At 55.0% G+C, this 16342-nt stretch overlaps 1 protein-coding gene across 6 annotated transcripts in view; it reads right to left on the bottom strand.

Moving 5' to 3' along the window:
• PTPRF (protein tyrosine phosphatase receptor type F) overlaps window positions 1-16342 on the bottom strand; it is a gene marked incomplete at both ends in the record, with an annotated part of 67053 nt that overhangs the window by 30416 nt on the left and 20295 nt on the right. For 4 of the 6 annotated variants that reach the window (XM_084242179.1, XM_084242180.1, XM_084242183.1 and 1 more), the window contains 2 exons: window positions 7494-7604; window positions 15842-16030. In XM_084242179.1, the coding sequence (XP_084098305.1) occupies window positions 7494-7604; window positions 15842-16030 (300 nt within the window). Of the gene's footprint in view, window positions 1-7478; window positions 7605-10305; window positions 10324-15841; window positions 16031-16342 lie in introns of all 6 variants that reach the window. The other 2 variants (XM_084242181.1, XM_084242182.1) reach the window with 2 other exon arrangements.

Here is a 16342-nt window from a genome sequence, read left to right as displayed (position 1 = left end):
GGTGTCTCATGGACATTTACTGTTCTGCCTTCCAGAATTGGCCTCCTCACTTTCTGTAGGGGAACCAGCTCTCCCTCTATTCTTGGTACATGGGGGCTGTGGCCCAGATCTGGCCAATGAGCTACCACTCTGGACTTTTGCAAAAACTATTAGGAAAGGAATTTTTTCTCTCTAGGATGATGGCTAACCTTAGAGGGGCTGGGGCCCAACTTTCACAACACAGGAGAGAAACTGCCTGAGAGTCAAGTCAGACGGGGGCAGCACTCAGAGACCAAAACACAAGCCTGCCACATCAGTGGCCAAAATCTATATCAACGTTTTTTAGTTTGACAAGACAAGAGTTTCCCTGCCTTGCGCACACTGACAGAAGAGGGTTCCCATCATCTGTCCTAAGGCTGGGTGTCTCCATCCTGTGAAGAAGCAGTTCGTAGGACACCTCTGTGTGGCAGAGGACAGGGCGGGTGCAGGGGCACAGCTGGCAGGAGGAAGCCATAACAAAGAGCCCCTTTAGAGCACTGCTCCCAAATGATGAAAGGGCCAGTCCAGGTCTGGAGGCATGGAGAGAAGCGCTGTCTGGTGGTGTGGGCACTTTCTGTTGGTGGTGAGCCTGGGAGGTGAGGGGTGAGCCTGGGAGGCGAGTACAGCCTAGCCCCAGGTCTGCTGATGGAGGGAAGGGTTGGCTTGGATAGAAAGACACAGGGGAACAGCCTTAACTGACCAAGTCTCTCCTGTATGCTCAGTCAATGGTTGCCCCAAAGTCTCCTCCTTCATGGGCATCCAAATGGGTTCAGGGAAGAAAAACCATGCTTGAGCATCTGCTATATGAGTTTCTGTGCTAGAGATGCTATTGGATCCTGATTACAGACAAGGGAAGTGACTCAAGAATGATGCTTTAGGGCCTCCCTGGTGGCGCAAGGGGTTAAGATGCAACCTATTAAGTTCTCCGCAGCCACCGCAGCATGAGTTCTATCCCTGGCCAGGGAGCAACCCACATGGCACAGCAGACCTCTCCTGACTCGCCCGCTGCTCCCCTCAGCAGCGTGTACTTCAGTCAGTCTGCCTGTTCTGTTCCCTACTCTGTCTCTGATGAATCCTCTCACCCCCCTGCACCTCTGGCCTGTACCCCAGTTCTTGTATGCATAAATAAATAAATCTTAAAAAAAAAAGATGTTTTAAGTGACCTGACCAAGCATACATACTGGCAGTAGATCTGTGTGATGAAAAGCTTTTGAGCCCTGGCTGACAGGGTTGAAAAAGAATCTCGAGAACCACAGGGAGAAACTTCTAGAGCTTCTTGGCTTCTGGATTACTCAAGGCTGGCAGAAAAGGCTGCTCCAGGGTCAGAAGGATGGGACTTGGAAAGGCAGTGGCAGGGAAGAGGCCACAGTTGTAAGTTTGACCCTTGGGCCAAGCCTGGTGGAACCTTGGGCCTGGACCGCAGAGCAGACTCCCAGGAAGAGGAAGTAGTTCCTTGGCCAATTAACCTTGGGTCCTAGCCTGTCAGCCCAGAAACTCGACTGGACTTTTACCCAAATAGTTCCTGGAAAATAGGTTCATCTGTTCCACTGTCAAGACCTAACATTGAGAGCAGTTTTATTGTTATTGTATTTCCCCCTCTAGGTGCAGGGGAAGGGGAGAAGTCTAGGGGCTAAGGATGAGCTGAGAGGGCAGATGTGGCCCTTAGGGTCATCCCTAACACCAGGCAAGGGCCTTCTCGAAGACATGGGCTTTGGCTGCCCATGGGGAGTCCTGGAGGACAGTTTCCTGCAGCTCAGACACACCTTCCGGGCAGTGCGAGGGGGCTCAGGGGCAGAGAACCTCCAGTGACCCAGTGTCAGTGGGGCCCAGTCCCCTGGACCTGCCCAGACAGCCACCCCCACCCCAATGGCAAGGAGGGGCTGGCACCTTGCTGCAGCAGCCCCGCCGTCACTCCTCCTGCTGTCACAGGCGCAAGCCCTCAAAAGGGGCAGGACTCTCCTTGGACTCAGTCTATTGACAGAAGCAACAGCAGGGAAGGAAAAACCAGTGCCGGGAAAAATGCACTTAGGGTCTAATCTTGGGCTCCAACAATGCCGGTCTATTACCGTTCCCTGTGCATCCTTAGTACTGACATTTTATAGACAATTTCCAAAACAGGGCCCTGCCATTTCTGGATTATATTTCAGCTGTAACTTTTAAGTCTAATTATTTGCGCTGACAACCCCCTATAATAGGGCGGCGCGGCGCCCGGAGGCATCAGCATTCAGTGGAGTGACAGCCTAATCGCAGGGGGCGGTAGCCCCGCAATCTGCATTCACTCGCGGAAATTTCTCTGATGAAAATAACACAACATTAAGGAGGGGATAAGGGGCAGGATCCACTGTATCAAGATAAAATAACTCTTTAATAAATAACCTTGTGGCTGCCGCAGAGCAGTAATTAAATGCCGGCATACTCGGCACACAGTTTTAAGTAAAGCTGGAAAAATGTAAGATGTAATTATCAGCGCCAAACAAATTACCAGCCCGGCAAATCCCCCTGGAATATTTAGAAACTCATTGCTGCCTTCCCGTTAAATATTTGTGTACAAGCTTTTTTTTCGTGGGACCACAGAAAGGGAGCAGAAAGGTCAAGGGACCAGAATAGGGTGAGGGGAGGTGGTTCCAGCCTAGGCTGTCTCTGCTGATGACTCTTTTCTGAATGCCCACAGATCTGCCTGGTCAGCGAAATGGTGTAAGGAGATGCCCCAGAGCTCAGGAGTGCAGTGGATGGATGCTCAAGGCTGATACCTGAGCCGAGGTCATAGCCCTGCTCCCGACTGGCTCCCACTCCCTCCTGGAGGAAACTCAAGTCATGGAGGATGCAAAAGAGACTAGGTGGCCCTGGTCTGCTTTCTGGGGCCTCGTTCAAAGTCCTGTGGACAGGTGAGCTTCCTCTGACCACCCAGTCTGTGTGACAAGAATGTCTGTGGGGTCTTGCTTGCTAGCCCTGGCTTGGAGCGAGGGGTCTGTCCTGAGGATGGGGCTGAGAACAGAGCCCCAGGTGAGATTGCTCTGGAGGGGCTTGAAGGGAGCTTTTTCCAACCCATGTGGGGCGCTGCAGCCTCTTCTGGGCTCACACGTAGGTCTAAGTGACAGCCCAGCATGGGGCTGAGGAAAAGTTAGCTGGCTGGGATGCCAAATTAATCCCACCCTCAGAGTGACATGGGAGCTGGTGAGGAGAATAAACAGTGTGTGGCCTGAGCATACTGAAAGGTCACCTGGATCTGGTGGGAGACGGGAGATAAGAGTGTGAGAGACTTCCTCGAAGAGCCAAGATGATGTCTCCCACCTTGTGCCATCCACACCAAGCTCCATGAACACTAAGCTGTCCTGTGGAGCCTATGAGGGCCTCAAGGACAGGGCAGACCCTGCAGGACTTCTGCCTGTGCTTCAGGATCTTGAGATGAGCCCATTGTTGATTAGCCTTTTCTCTCCCTCTTCTCAGAGGTTTCAGAGCCCAAGAAAACTTGGAAATTTAAGTGAGTGGGGGACGTGGCAGGCCCCCAAGGTATGCATAAAGCACTACAGTTTTTACAACTCCGAGTACCACCTGGAACAGCTAGCTTGTCTGACCCAGGCACAAAGGTGGGGTGTGGTTTCGTGCCATGCACCATGCCTGACCAACCGACCACCCAGCAAAGAAGCCCAGCTAAGGGGACATGCAGACACATGGTGCATCAGGAACCCAAGCAGCATGCGGGGCAGGGGGGCCTGCCCATCCTCCCCTGGTCCTGCCCGCCTGCTGGCCCAAACAACAGAGAGCGGATCCGACTGGCAACTGGCGGGCAGGCCTGGCTGGAGAGAGCCTGAGGGAGCTGCCCGAGCCCGCTGGTCCCTACTGATGGGAGCATCCCATCAACGGGCGAACTGTAGATGGATAAGAAGTGAAAAGGACCAACCTTCTCGCTGATCTGAGAGATGAGAGTTTGGGTTGATGGCAGAGTGCGATGAGGATGAGGAGGGAATAAAAAAAAGACAAGGAGAAACACAGAGAGAGTAAAACAGGCCAACCTTCATCTGCCCACACAGCACGGAAACAAGACAAGACTCTTGTGCCCCACGCACACACACGTGCACGCAAGTGCGCGCGGACCACGCCGCTCACGAAAGACTCAGGACTCATGGAGGACACAGTGGACGGGGCTGGGTCCTGCCGCAGGTGCCAAGGCGCCAAGGGCAGGACAGGGAGGGGTGGAAGTGGGGCACAGGCAGGTCCTCATGCCTCACATAACCCCACAGCTTGGACAGACCCAGTGAGCTGTGCTCTGGGGTCAGGGCCCATCCAGCCCACAAACCCACCAAGGCACAGGGGCCTCTAGAACCCTGCCACCTCGAGGAAGCCCCATGCTGCCTGGCACCGCAGTGTGAGGAGCTGGTCTGGGTCCCTGTGGGGAAAAATGCTGAGGAGACATCATCACCCTGCTGAGAGACAGCTGTGGGCCGGGCCTGGCCCTCCAGAGGAGGGGGAGACTGGGGGGCAGGTAGCCTGGGTTCAGTGGAGGGTGTGGCTCCGCCCTGGCCCCTGGCAGCAGGAGGAGAGAGAGGCTGTGGATGGAAGGAGAGAGTGAGTCACACAGGGAGGGAGGCTGGTCCACCCAGCATGCCTGGGCCTGCTAGACTGTGGGTGGAGTTGCAGGCAACTGTGAGCAAAGTCAGACGTAACTGGATGATGCATCCCCAACAGTGTTAACCCTCCAGCAGCAGCAGCAGCAGCAGGACTAACTGCCCGACACTTCCTGTGTGCCAAGGGCAGGCCAGGAGTTTTACATGCACTGTCCCATTAAGGGCAGTGACTGCAGGGCCTCAAAGAGGCAGTGGAGCCGAGTCTGGGGGACGATAAGGCACGTGAGGCTTGTGCCTTCAAGGAGGGAGTGTGGCCTCTGGGACAGTGGACATGGTTATAGAGAGTGAGAGACGACTATCCATCCAGAGCAGTGGTTCTCTGGGAGGATTCCTCCAAGTAACACTGGGCAAGGTCTGGAGACACGCTGGGTTGTCATGACCAGGGGTACTGGTGGCATTTAATGGGCCAGGGATGCTGCTAAACATCGTACAGGACAGCCCCACACAACAAGAATTACCCAGCCTGAAATGCCAACAGAGCCAAGGCAGAGAAACCCTGGGCTAGAATCCACACAAAGCAGGATGCAGAGGTCAGGTCCTCAGCTCCTCAGGGCCCGGGGGCTCCCACTGGTCTGGAGCGCAGCAGCAGCCCGCTGTGGAAGCAAGCCTCACATACGCTCAGCTGGCAGGTGGCAGGCCAGCAGGCAGGGCTCTATGGGTGGTCCACCCACAAGCAGGTTCAGGACACAGAGTTGGGGACCAGCAGAGCAGGCTATCTCAGAAGAATGAAGGCTGATGGGACCCCAGCACTGCTGGTGGCAGGAAGCAGGGGCTCTGAAGGCCCGAGATGGGGGAGGTGGGGACACCAGAGGCAGGGGTCCTGAGGCAGGGCTTCCCAAGTGTCTATAAGCTGGGTCAGTGGGGCGCTAGGGTGTCACTCTCAGCAGAGCAGGCCTGAAAACACACTCAGGCCCAGTCCTCAGACACAGGATCCATAGGAAATGTGTGTGCCTGATAAAGAGCGGGAGAGACAACCCAAACCTGTCTTAGGATCTGGCAAGTGGATCTACAACTTAGAATAGAAGCCCCACATTCGCTCCCAAAGGGCCTAAAGAAAAGGAGCCGGGAATGTGACTGCCCTGTGAGGACAGGGGGGCCCCGCAGATAGGAATGCTCCAAGGAGCTGCAGATTCCAGCTCCCCAGTCAGGGCCAGAGCCACCAGCTACAATAGCTGAGCTCAATCGTCTCCAAAGAGACTCACAACCCCACCTCAGGACTGAGGCAGTTTCGTGGTGACTTTGGAGAACACCGCTCGCCCGAGATGCTGATACGGGGTCCACCGGCCTGGGGCCTGGCCACCACGTGCCTCAGAGTGGCCTGCCCGGGAATCACCCATGCAGTTCGCTTGGGATTTGTAGTGGCACTACCTGGGCTTGCCTTTCCCAGAGCAGCCCCACACAGCAAAGGGCTTTCCTGCTGAAGCCCGAGACCTGTACCCTCTTGCCTCTGTGGTCCATCAGAACCGCAGAGCAGTGGAATGGTCCAGGGAGGGGGCTGTTCTGTGAGAAAGGTCCTTCCAGCTACTTCTGCAGAGGGGACTTGTCAGAACTGTGCTTATCAGAAGTTCTGCATGGAGCATGTAGGGTGAAAGCTGTGTAGCTGGCAACATCGTGGTCATATGGGGGTGGCTCTCAGACTCCTGGCCTCCTTGCCCGACACTGGTTCCTTAAGATAGGTCAGCCAGCTCATGTGAGGCACCACCATCTCACACTCCTAAATCCAACGAAGCACATTTGCCCATCACTAAATGGGCTGGCAGCCTGGGGCCTCCCAGCCACCCGCGCTCTGATACACCCCTCAGTAGGTACATGGCTGACGGCTAATTCTCTGCCTTGTCTAAGTGAGTGAGTCTGACCACGTGGCCCAGAAGAGTGGGACAGGCTGCAGCCGTCGCCCAGCCCTGAGCGTGGGGCTGGGTGTGCAGGTGGACACCACGCCTCTCGAAGCTGCATCAAGCACTCAGTGTGATGAATCATCGTTGCAAGTCGCATCGACTGTCCTTTACGAATCCCCAGAGAGGACACGGTTTCGCTTTTAATGACACCCATCTGTGCATGAGGACTAAGTGAGGGGATGCTGGGGGGTAGAGGAGCTCCCAGGGCACACCAGACCCAGCATGCCTGGGAAGGATGACAGGTGGCCAGCTTTCACTGCTGTAGGGCTGTGAGCACGTATCAGAGACTAGACACCCCTAAACAGTCTCCAGGCCCTTTGTGCTTGGTATCTGGATTGGAGGAAATGCACAGCCTGCTCAATACAGCAAGGAGCACCTGGAACACAGCGGGTGCTCACACGCCAGGGTTCACAGCTGCCTCAGTCCAACCCTCCACACAAGGGTCCTGGCTGCTGACAGAGTCCAGCTGGCACCTCTCCAGGAAGATCTGGTCTGGCCTGTTTCTGAGGCCTGACTGCTCCAAGGTCTGGAGTCATAGTGGACCTGGAGCCCATCCTTCTGGGGAGGGCCAGACAGACTCCAGGAAGGTCAGCCTGGTGTGTACATGTTCACACATAAATCTGTGCCTGCTCACTCATGTGTATACACACACACACACACACACACACAACTGCTTGGAAGACTAGATTCCTGTGGGCCTCTGGGCCCACGTGGCAGGACCTACAAGAGATACAAATGCTCTCAAGAGTGGCTGCTTTCCAAAGGACCTGCAGGGGAGAAAGGCAAAGGAGCGGCGGACATTAGGAGCCAGCCTAGTGGGAACTGGTTGCTGCTGCAGAAAGAGGACAGACTGGGCCACGGCAGCCCCGTGTGTCATACCAGGGATTTTGGCACAACACCCGGCAGCGGCAGCTCAGTTCGGTGGACACAGGACGGGCACTGCTGGAATCCTTACCTCGAACATACAGATTGGCGGGGGCCGAGTAGCGCGTGCCTGCGGAGTTGGTCGCCACACATTCGTACTTGCCTTGGTCCGACTCCTCACTGCTCTCAATCTGCAAGGCCCCTGTAGGGACACAAAGACAGAGGTCAGGCCTGGGGCATGGGCACTTGTGGCTTGTGATGACCAGATGTTGCAGACATGGGGGCCACACCCCAGTGCTGCTGCTGTTTCCTGGATCTCTCCCAAGGAGCCCAGTGGCTTACCGGCTGGAGCCAAGGGCTGCACTCTGGCGCACTTGCAGCCCAACAGTCCAGTTGGGTCTGTGGGCTCTGTCAGGGGCTCTACCCACTGCCCCCTGCTCCACCTGCTCCACGGAGTGTCCACCCCTCCAAGCAGAGCTGAGGGGAGTGGGAAGAACCAGTGAACATTCCCATTGATGCTCCAGGCCCTACTGGCCCAGTCTGGCATTTACAAAGCATGCAATGTCCTCAGGCACAAGAGCCTGGAAGTCTGTGCCCCACGAGAACCTCACAGGAAGCAAGGGGCTTGCCCTGGTGGCCAGCAGCCTCTGCTCACAGCCCCAATCCCACCCCACTCCCCCACCCCGCTGGCCCCACCCATTCTGTTTCCCCTTCCTAGGCTGGTCCCGCTAAAGTGCTTCGACCCACCACAGCTTCTGCATAATTCAGGAGGCTAATGGAGGCTGGAGCGCCCACTCGGGCCAGCGCCCTGAAGGGCTGCTCTGGCCGCAGATGGACAGACAGGAGCCAGGACTGGGAGGGCAGCTGAAAAGGACCCTCACAGAGAGTGGAGGAAACTTGGGCTCACAACCAGTCCTGACAGGTCCAGCCGGGGAAACCCAAGGTGGGGGCGAAGTGGGAGGTGAAACCATTCAACTGCCAGCCCCGACAATAAACCCTTGAAAAAACTGCTTACGAGAGCATACCGGGCGAGCTGTCTGTGACAGTAACACCCTGAGGCACAAGCAACACTCCCCACCCCTGCCACAAGCTAAAAGACAATCACACCCACACAAGACAGTCCAATCGACAGTTAGTTAGCCCACAGGACACAGCCTGGAAACCACCTCAGAATGGAACAGCCAGAGACCCTCATCCCCCACCATTCCCAGGGCCCAGACTGCCTGCTGGTCACACCCACACAGGACAGACAGAACCTGCCACACCCCCCTGACTGGACAGGACAGGCGCCACAGAAGAGTTCCAAGCCATGCGCTCACGACCTGGGCCCCAGGGGAGGGACACTACAGGTCCAAGCTGCCTCATGTCCCTCTTCCAGCATCCAGACCCAGGTGGGAAGGACCATGAACATCGGGGAGCTGGAGGTGGGTTAAGGGGATACACAGGCTCCATCCCAAGGAGAGAACAAAGGACTGAGCTGCTCTGTAGTCCTGGCCTCAGCCCTCCCCATGGGGCATCAAGGCACATGCCAAATACCCATCTCCTGTGAGAGCAGCCCTGATGGGCACCCAACAGGACATGTTCATGGGATGGATGGAGACTGTTACAGATAATGTTTGTTCAAATAGGTGGGGGTCAGCCCCTTGCTGGGGGGTGGTGGTGGCGGCATTTAGTCAGCTCAGATCAGGGGTGTAAGGAAACCTGATGGCAGGTGCCATGAGCGGGAGCAGGAAGTGGTGGGTAGGATTCCTGTCCAGAGCAGAGGCGCTCCTGTGCTGAAAGTCAGAAATGGTCAGGGCACCCAACAGACGCTGTGTAGAGACCTACCTGTATACAAACCCCCCAATTACCAAAACCCAGCAGCAGGGGCATGAAGAGTTAGAACAGGCTGAGAGCACAGGTGGGCCATCTAGAGGGCTGGTTCTATCCTCAGAGATGGACAAGGTGCCCCAGAGGAAGAGCTGTTCCTACTAACCCCAACTTTTACCCTGAGACCACCCTGGCCCTCAACTCTGAGGTCTAACATGCCCAAAAACACTGACAGGAGGGGAGAAAATGATGTCAATAAAACATTACAGGAGCAACCATTTTTACAGGGTATCTGCTGTGCCAGACTGCTCAAACCCTCATTCTCAGCACCTATGAAGTGGGGCTGTGCCCACAACTGAAAGAGGAGAAAACAGACTTCTGAAAAATCAATCAATTTTTTGAAGGTAACACAGATTGTGAGTCACTCTTGAACCTGGATCTTTTGAGTCCAGAGTCTGGCTTTGAAGTCCCAGCTACTGGGCTTTGCTGCATGAAAGCAGCAAGAGGCTGATGAGCCAGGGAGCCAGTTACACAGGATCCTGTTTATTTCTGTTGTCATCTGGGATCTATACTAAGGTCTTAACTGAATGTTCCTCCTAGTGTTTGATGGGCTGAGGGATTTATGGGATGGTCCTCATTCTATTCTAGGGTCAGGATGTTAAGGGGAAGTCAAATAGTAATTGAGGGCCCCCAGAGGAGTTTCTCAGGAAGAAAGGTAAAGCTTGGGCTTGCTCCCCCACTTCACGTGAAGTGGCCAGTCTTGGAGACTAGGGCTTGGCTTCACAGTGGGGTCCCCACATTGTGGGGCTGGCCTGGAAAGAGGGAAGGGGGAGCTGATTGTCCCCCAGGTGGGGCTCTGCTGAGATCTCCAAAATCCAGACTGGCAATGGATGAGTCCACAGGAGGGAATGACCGAAAGTGGATGTGTGTGGTGGTCGGTGGTGTTGAAGGAGCTGGAGCTGGAGATGAGGAGGCTGGACAGGTCAGGATGGGGATGGGGGAGGTGACGGACTGGACGGGATGGAGTGGTGGTGACGGCGGTGGCGAGGTGTGGTGTGGCGTGGCGTGGCGAGATGCACGGACAGCATTCTTACCTCTGATTGGTGAACCACCTGGCGAGGTAATTTGAATGCAAATAAGATCAGAGAGAAGCATTAGTACAAAAGGAAAGAAAGCCACAAAAAGCCAAATCAGATAAATTAAAACATGGAGAAAGGGTCTTAAATACATGGAGAAACTGAGGCCTGGGTTAGGCCGACACAGGCTATGTGTGAGCAAGCACCAGACTGAGCCCGGCTGAGTGAGGCTGTGACTCCCAGGTCACCGGCACTGCTCCAAGGAGGGGGAGGGGAGGCAGGGGTCAGCAGGGCTAGAGGGACCAGGAAGGTGAGTCAAAGCTCCTGCAGACCCTGCCGGCTGAAGCCAATGGAGGGGAATGTGAAGAAAGAGAGTAGCCCCACCTTGGAGGGCCACCCAAATTCCACAGGTGCTTAGGATTTCAAAGCAAAGCACTTACCAAAACAAACCAGGGCATGTAAGCAGACAGAAGAAAGACTAGAGGGAGAAGTGCTAGTCACAGGCTGCCGCCAGATCAGGTCTCCTGACAAATACCCCAGCCCAGTGCCACTGTGGAGTTGGGGTGAACTCAAAACCCAATGGCAGATGGTGGAGGAACCCCCCTCATTCCTGCTAAAACCAAGTTGACTGCTGAGCTGCCCCCCAACCTGAATGGGAGAGTCAGAGGCCAGTGCCCACCCCTTGCCCATTCAGTGCTTTGTAACCTTGGGTCTCTGCAGCCCAGAGGGAGGGTTTAAAGAGGCTCCCTTCCCAACAGGTGCCTCCTCTGAACTTGTGCCCATGTCCCCTCTCCTACCACAGCCTTATCCAGAGGAGTAAGGGCCTGTGGACAGGTCCCAGTCCGGAGCTAGACACCCTGTCCCTCTCTCGCCCACTTCTGGGGAGTGGAGGAGTATGTCAAGAGACAAACATCAATTGCTATCTGACTGAAAGTGAAGACGCCTGCTGGGAGGAAATACCCATCTCCACATGTGGATGAGCACACAGGAGCTGAGGAACATTGAGTGAGTTGTCCAAAGTCCAAGGACACGTAACTTGGGAGGTGGCAGGCACTAACCAGGTCTGTCTGTATCACAGCCTTTCCATGGGACTGGAATGCCAAAGGCAGCTGTCAGGACATGGGCTGTGTGTGAGGCGCAGGCTGCTGGGAAGAATCATCACCGTCCAGGCAAGGTCCCTGAGACCCTTTCATCATGAGGTCAAAATCATGTTCATAAAACTAAGAAATAACTTGCCTTTCTCACTCTCACTCCCTCATGAACATTCAGTGGAGTTTTCCAGAGGCTCCATGATATGTGACATTGCAATAAACGCAACACAGAAGCAGCTATGAGAATCCAGCTGTCTTCTATTAAGCCCCAAATTAAAGAGATTTGTAAAAGTATGAAACAATGCTGCTCTTCTCACTGTTTTAGAAAATAAAATCATTTTTCATTAAAAATATTATTTATGTTTACTTGTAATGGGCTTTAAAAATAATTTTAAAGTGGATTAATAAAATATTTAAATTATTCCATCTTAATAGCTAATATGGCAAATATCGATAGACAGACCCCACACAAACAAAAGCTCTAAGGCCCTCTGCTTACTACGAAAGGTCTTGAGACCAAAGTCAACACAGCTGGTCTATTCCACGTCTGGACGTGGCCTGGGAGGGGAGGCAGTGTAGATGGTCCGGGACTAGGATGTCGAGCTTCTGGCCTCAGTTCTTCCAAAACCTGACCTGGACCTCTCAGGGGAGTAATACCCACCAAACTAAAAGAAGCATTTGCCTTTTTCATTTCACAAGTGTGGGAGGCTGAAGGGGGTTCTAGGAGTTGGCATTTTCATGCATCTGAGAGGTGCCAGTGAGCTCAAGCCAAAGGGACATCATGACCACACCCTGCCAGGATGCCCTCTGGGCCCGCCCAGCCGATGGTGGGGCAGAGAGCAGGGGACAGACTGACTTTTCCACTCTGGGCTAGGGCCGCCCGCAGTGTGGGAGACTACATCCTTCGGCTTGCCCTGGAGACAGCTTGCTGCATTCCCCTCTGGTCCTGTTCACAGGGTTCAGTGCATCCCTCCAGCAGCCAGATGCTGCATCTCTTCTTGAGGCCCCGCAGTCTCAGTTCAGGTGTCTTGGGTTGTGGAAGGAGACCATGTTCTGGGGTGGAGGGGGCATGGACATGGCGAATTAGGTTGTCCTCTGTGTTGAAGGCGATGGCGGTGCGAATGCTTGGGCACTGGATGAGCCAAGCACAGGAGGTCTCCGCAGGCACCTGTCCAGGCTTGGCAAAGCTTACAGCTCAGCAGCTCTTCTCAGGATCTTGCAGGGGGCTCTAAGCCCCACTTGGAGTCGGTTCCCACTTGCTCCAGCAACAGTGGTTGCCTCTGACTTGATTTCCACTCTCCCTGAGCTTCCCCATTCTAGGTCTCAAGTTCAAGTTCCCCAACAGACTCTTGAAGTTGTGGCAGCCAGCCTTGTCATTTTGGTGAGGAAGTGCCTGTTGAGCAGGGCTCCTGGGCCCTGGTTGCATGTGCCATGGCTTGGCCTGCAGATGCTTGAGGAGGCTGTATATTTGTCAGGGAGGGGCTGAGGTCTGGAAAGGATGGAACTGTGGGCCCCAGCAGGGTCCAGCCATTCCCCAGCCCCCAGTTTCGCATATATAATACCAGAAGGCCCCAGGGTGACCTCACAGGGGAACTCCCAGGTCCTGGATCTCCAGGTGTGACCCCCTTAACTCAGATGTAAAGTGGGCACGATAATCACAGCCTGTCCTACTTCATTGGGTTGTAGCAGAATCAACTGCAATAAAAGGCAGGAAAGCACTTTGTAAAATGTCAGTGATGTGTAAACTGAAGATCCTGTAAACAGCCAAGTGCTTGGGGTCTACTCCACTCTATGAAGGCATGGCCCTTAAAATGTGAATGAATAGCCCAGCATCCTTCTAAAGGGTAGCAGGGGAGAGGCAGCAGTTACTGTGGTCAAGCCCAGGGGCCAGGGTCACGCAAGATGGGGGAGAAAGTCCGTCTGTTATTGCAGAGGTGAGCTATTGAGGACCCTAAGGTGCCACCTGGATCACACTTCCAAGCGGCAGCAGAGGTCAAACAAGGAAGTTTTCCTTGGACCCGGGAAGCAGGAACTGTACAGGACAAGTCAAAGATCACAGTCACGATGAGGGCTCAAGATACCTGCCCTATAGCTGGGCTTGTGCTGGGCACTGGTAGGAGTGCTGCAATGGGGAGCTGGAGGCAGGCCCGACCTACAAAGAGTGCCCAGCTTAACTGAGCACAAGTGGAGCTGACAATGACAACATAAAGCTGTCCAACGAGTAAGCCTCAGGCCTGGTGACCATAAGCAGAGGACCAGGATAGCATTAGGGTGGCTCAGTGCAAGTGGGGGAGAGGCAGGAGGTAAGAAGGACCTTGTTCAAGGCACCCTTCCCAATGCCAGACAGGAAACTAAAGCTCTGACACCTCACAGTAACTCCTTTTCAAAGACAAGAAAACCGAAGCGCAAAAGTTAAATAACTTAACAAAGGCCACAGAGCCATTGAGTGTTGTAGCTGAACCTGATGAGATAAAGGTGGAGCAGGGACCTGTGTGCCCTGTTCAGGAGCATGCACTTGATCATGGAGGCAATGAGATGCCACTGAGGTTTGCAGAGCCTGAGGAATATGAGGAAGAAACTCTGCCAGGGCTGGAGGATGGATTCAAAGGAGAACCTGTAGTGAGGGAGGGCTGTGCTTGGTGACCTGGGATTACAGCCTCAGCAGGTGACAAATCAGGAGGATCTGGTGGTTCCCTATTGCAGAAGGAGTTGGGTATGTCCCAGGTTTCAGGAAGGGGGACTGTCACTCACAGAGAGAGGATCAAAGCAGATGGGCACGGCTGCCTATGATGGTCAGGATACAAGCAAATTTTTTAGTCTAGAACTAGGTAAGGTGTGTGGGTTGGAGAGATGGAACTGGGAGTTGCAGGTGTGGAGTGGATACCTGAAACTAAGAGAGGGTGAGCTGGCCAAGGAAAGGCTCCACGTATGGATGAGGGCAGGGCTCACAGTTTCCTGCAGGGAAGTCAGGGAGCAGTGGGAAGGAGTGCGTGATCGAGAAGGTGGGAGGGTGTTGACTGCTGCTCGGAGTCCAAAGAGGCTGAACAGCCTTTAGTGGAGTGACGGGCAGGGGCAGACATACAGGGCATTGAATGGGTGGCACGGGGCCCGGCACACGGCAAGTCCCACATGAATACTTGATGAGCGAGTGCGCGAGACAGCGTGCCTTCCCAGAACTGCTGCCACGAACAGTAATGCCATCCCAGGGCGGAGGTCAGGCCTGCGGGGAAGGCCATCTGGCTGCTTGGGGAGTCTGCCTGGGGGATTGTGGGGAAATTCAGAGGAGCCGAGCTGTGCTGACTGGTGTGCCGCACTGGGCAGCGGCCACCAATGCTGCCGGACCGTTTCCTGCCTTGATTATGGCTGTTTTAATTAACTGCGCTACAGCTGCCTCCATCTTGTTGAGTTTTAATTAAATTAAATGAGCTAACACTTCGTAGGCTGTCTCAGGCGGCAGTGGCTGGGGCCAGAATCCTGCCCCTGCTGAGCGGCTCATCTCTCCCTCCTCCCCTGGGCACCACAGGGGCAACTACCTGGAGGGTGTTGTGGGGAGAGGCTGGCGCCCCAGGGAGGGGCAGGGGTTCCTCTGAAGCCTGCAGGGACCTAAACGAGGCGGAGTCCAGTCCTCCTTTGGGGTTGACAACACAGCTGGTGGGCAGCTGGGTCAGCAGGGGTCCGGCCGGTGTGGTCTGCCCCAGCCCACCATCCCACAGTTAGCAGGAGGGCTTTTGGACCAGTCTGTAGGTCCAACCTGTGCTGGTGGCAGATGCAGAATGCAGTCAAACGGACTCCAAGCCTCCTTTCCTGCCTGCACCATTTCCACAAAACGGAATCAATTATCTTGGCGGGAGTCTCGCAGGCAGATCGATCAACAGGGCGACACATCCCGCCTGGTCACGACAGCATCCTTGCTCCTGGGGCTCCGAGCTGGCTTGACTGAGATATCCAAAGGAGACAGGTGGCTCTGACGGCCGAGGGACAGCAGCACGTCCCCCAGTTCTAAGCCCCAGAGGCCCAGTCTTTTGAAGTCTGATGAATCAGGCATCTTTGGCCTGTTTTCACTAGCCAAGCCCTGCTGTCTGGAGGAGCAAAGAGAAGTGGTACCCAGGCCTCCTCTTGGGCCAGGCTACAGGGAAGGTGGAGGGTGAATGCCCACAGAGCACTGTGGCCAGCCCAATACCACGCTGGGCACCACACTCATACAAGAAGCAGGGCTGGATTGTGACGATTCAGGAAGGTGAAAGACTCGCGGATGACTAGCCCTTGCTGCCAAGCTCTCCTTCTGGATCATGTGGGCTGGTGGCGCCACTGGGTGCCCTCTGTTCAGCCCTGGCAGGTGGGCCCCAGGCTGAGGCCTCATGTGGTTCCCAAGCACCCGGGCCCAAGAGGGCAGGCCGTGCCGGGTTCTGGTAGACACCTTTCCTGAAGTCCGAGCAGTCCCTTCACCCTTGCCCTCTGCTCACCTGAACGCAGCTGCTTGATGCGGCCGTTGCTTGTGGCAGGATCCACTGGGAGGAAATCCTTGAACCAAGAGATCTCGGGGTCTGGATTCCCACCTGCGGCACACAGCATAGTGGCTGTGCGTGCCTTCTCCACCACTTTCAGCTGAGGCCCCATGTCGATGGAGGGGAACCCGGGGGGCAACTGTTCCTCTGTAGATAAAGAGCAGATGGACACTTTAGGGATGGCACTGTCAGCCCACTAGGACCCCCTCATGGGAGCTTCCCCAGACCCCCAGGTTGGGTGGGACCATCAAGACTCTTCTTCCCGATCCCTGACATCTACCTAAGCATGACGCCTGTCCCCATCTGAGGAACTGAGTACCACTGCCTGGGTTTACCTTTTGGCAGGGCTAGGGGTCTGCAGGGGACCCACCCTGCCCTGTTAGGCATTTCCAGGTCTGTGAAGCAATGCCTCAGACTTGAAGATGTCAGCATTATCTCTGGGTCCTGAGAAAAAAAGAG

The sequence above is a fragment of the Talpa europaea genome, assembly GCF_964194135.1.
Source record: "Talpa europaea genome assembly, chromosome: 9".
Classification (NCBI taxonomy): domain Eukaryota; kingdom Metazoa; phylum Chordata; class Mammalia; order Eulipotyphla; family Talpidae; genus Talpa; species Talpa europaea.
The sequence above is the reverse complement of the archived record's forward strand: the minus strand, read 5'-3'. Positions and strand labels throughout refer to the sequence as shown.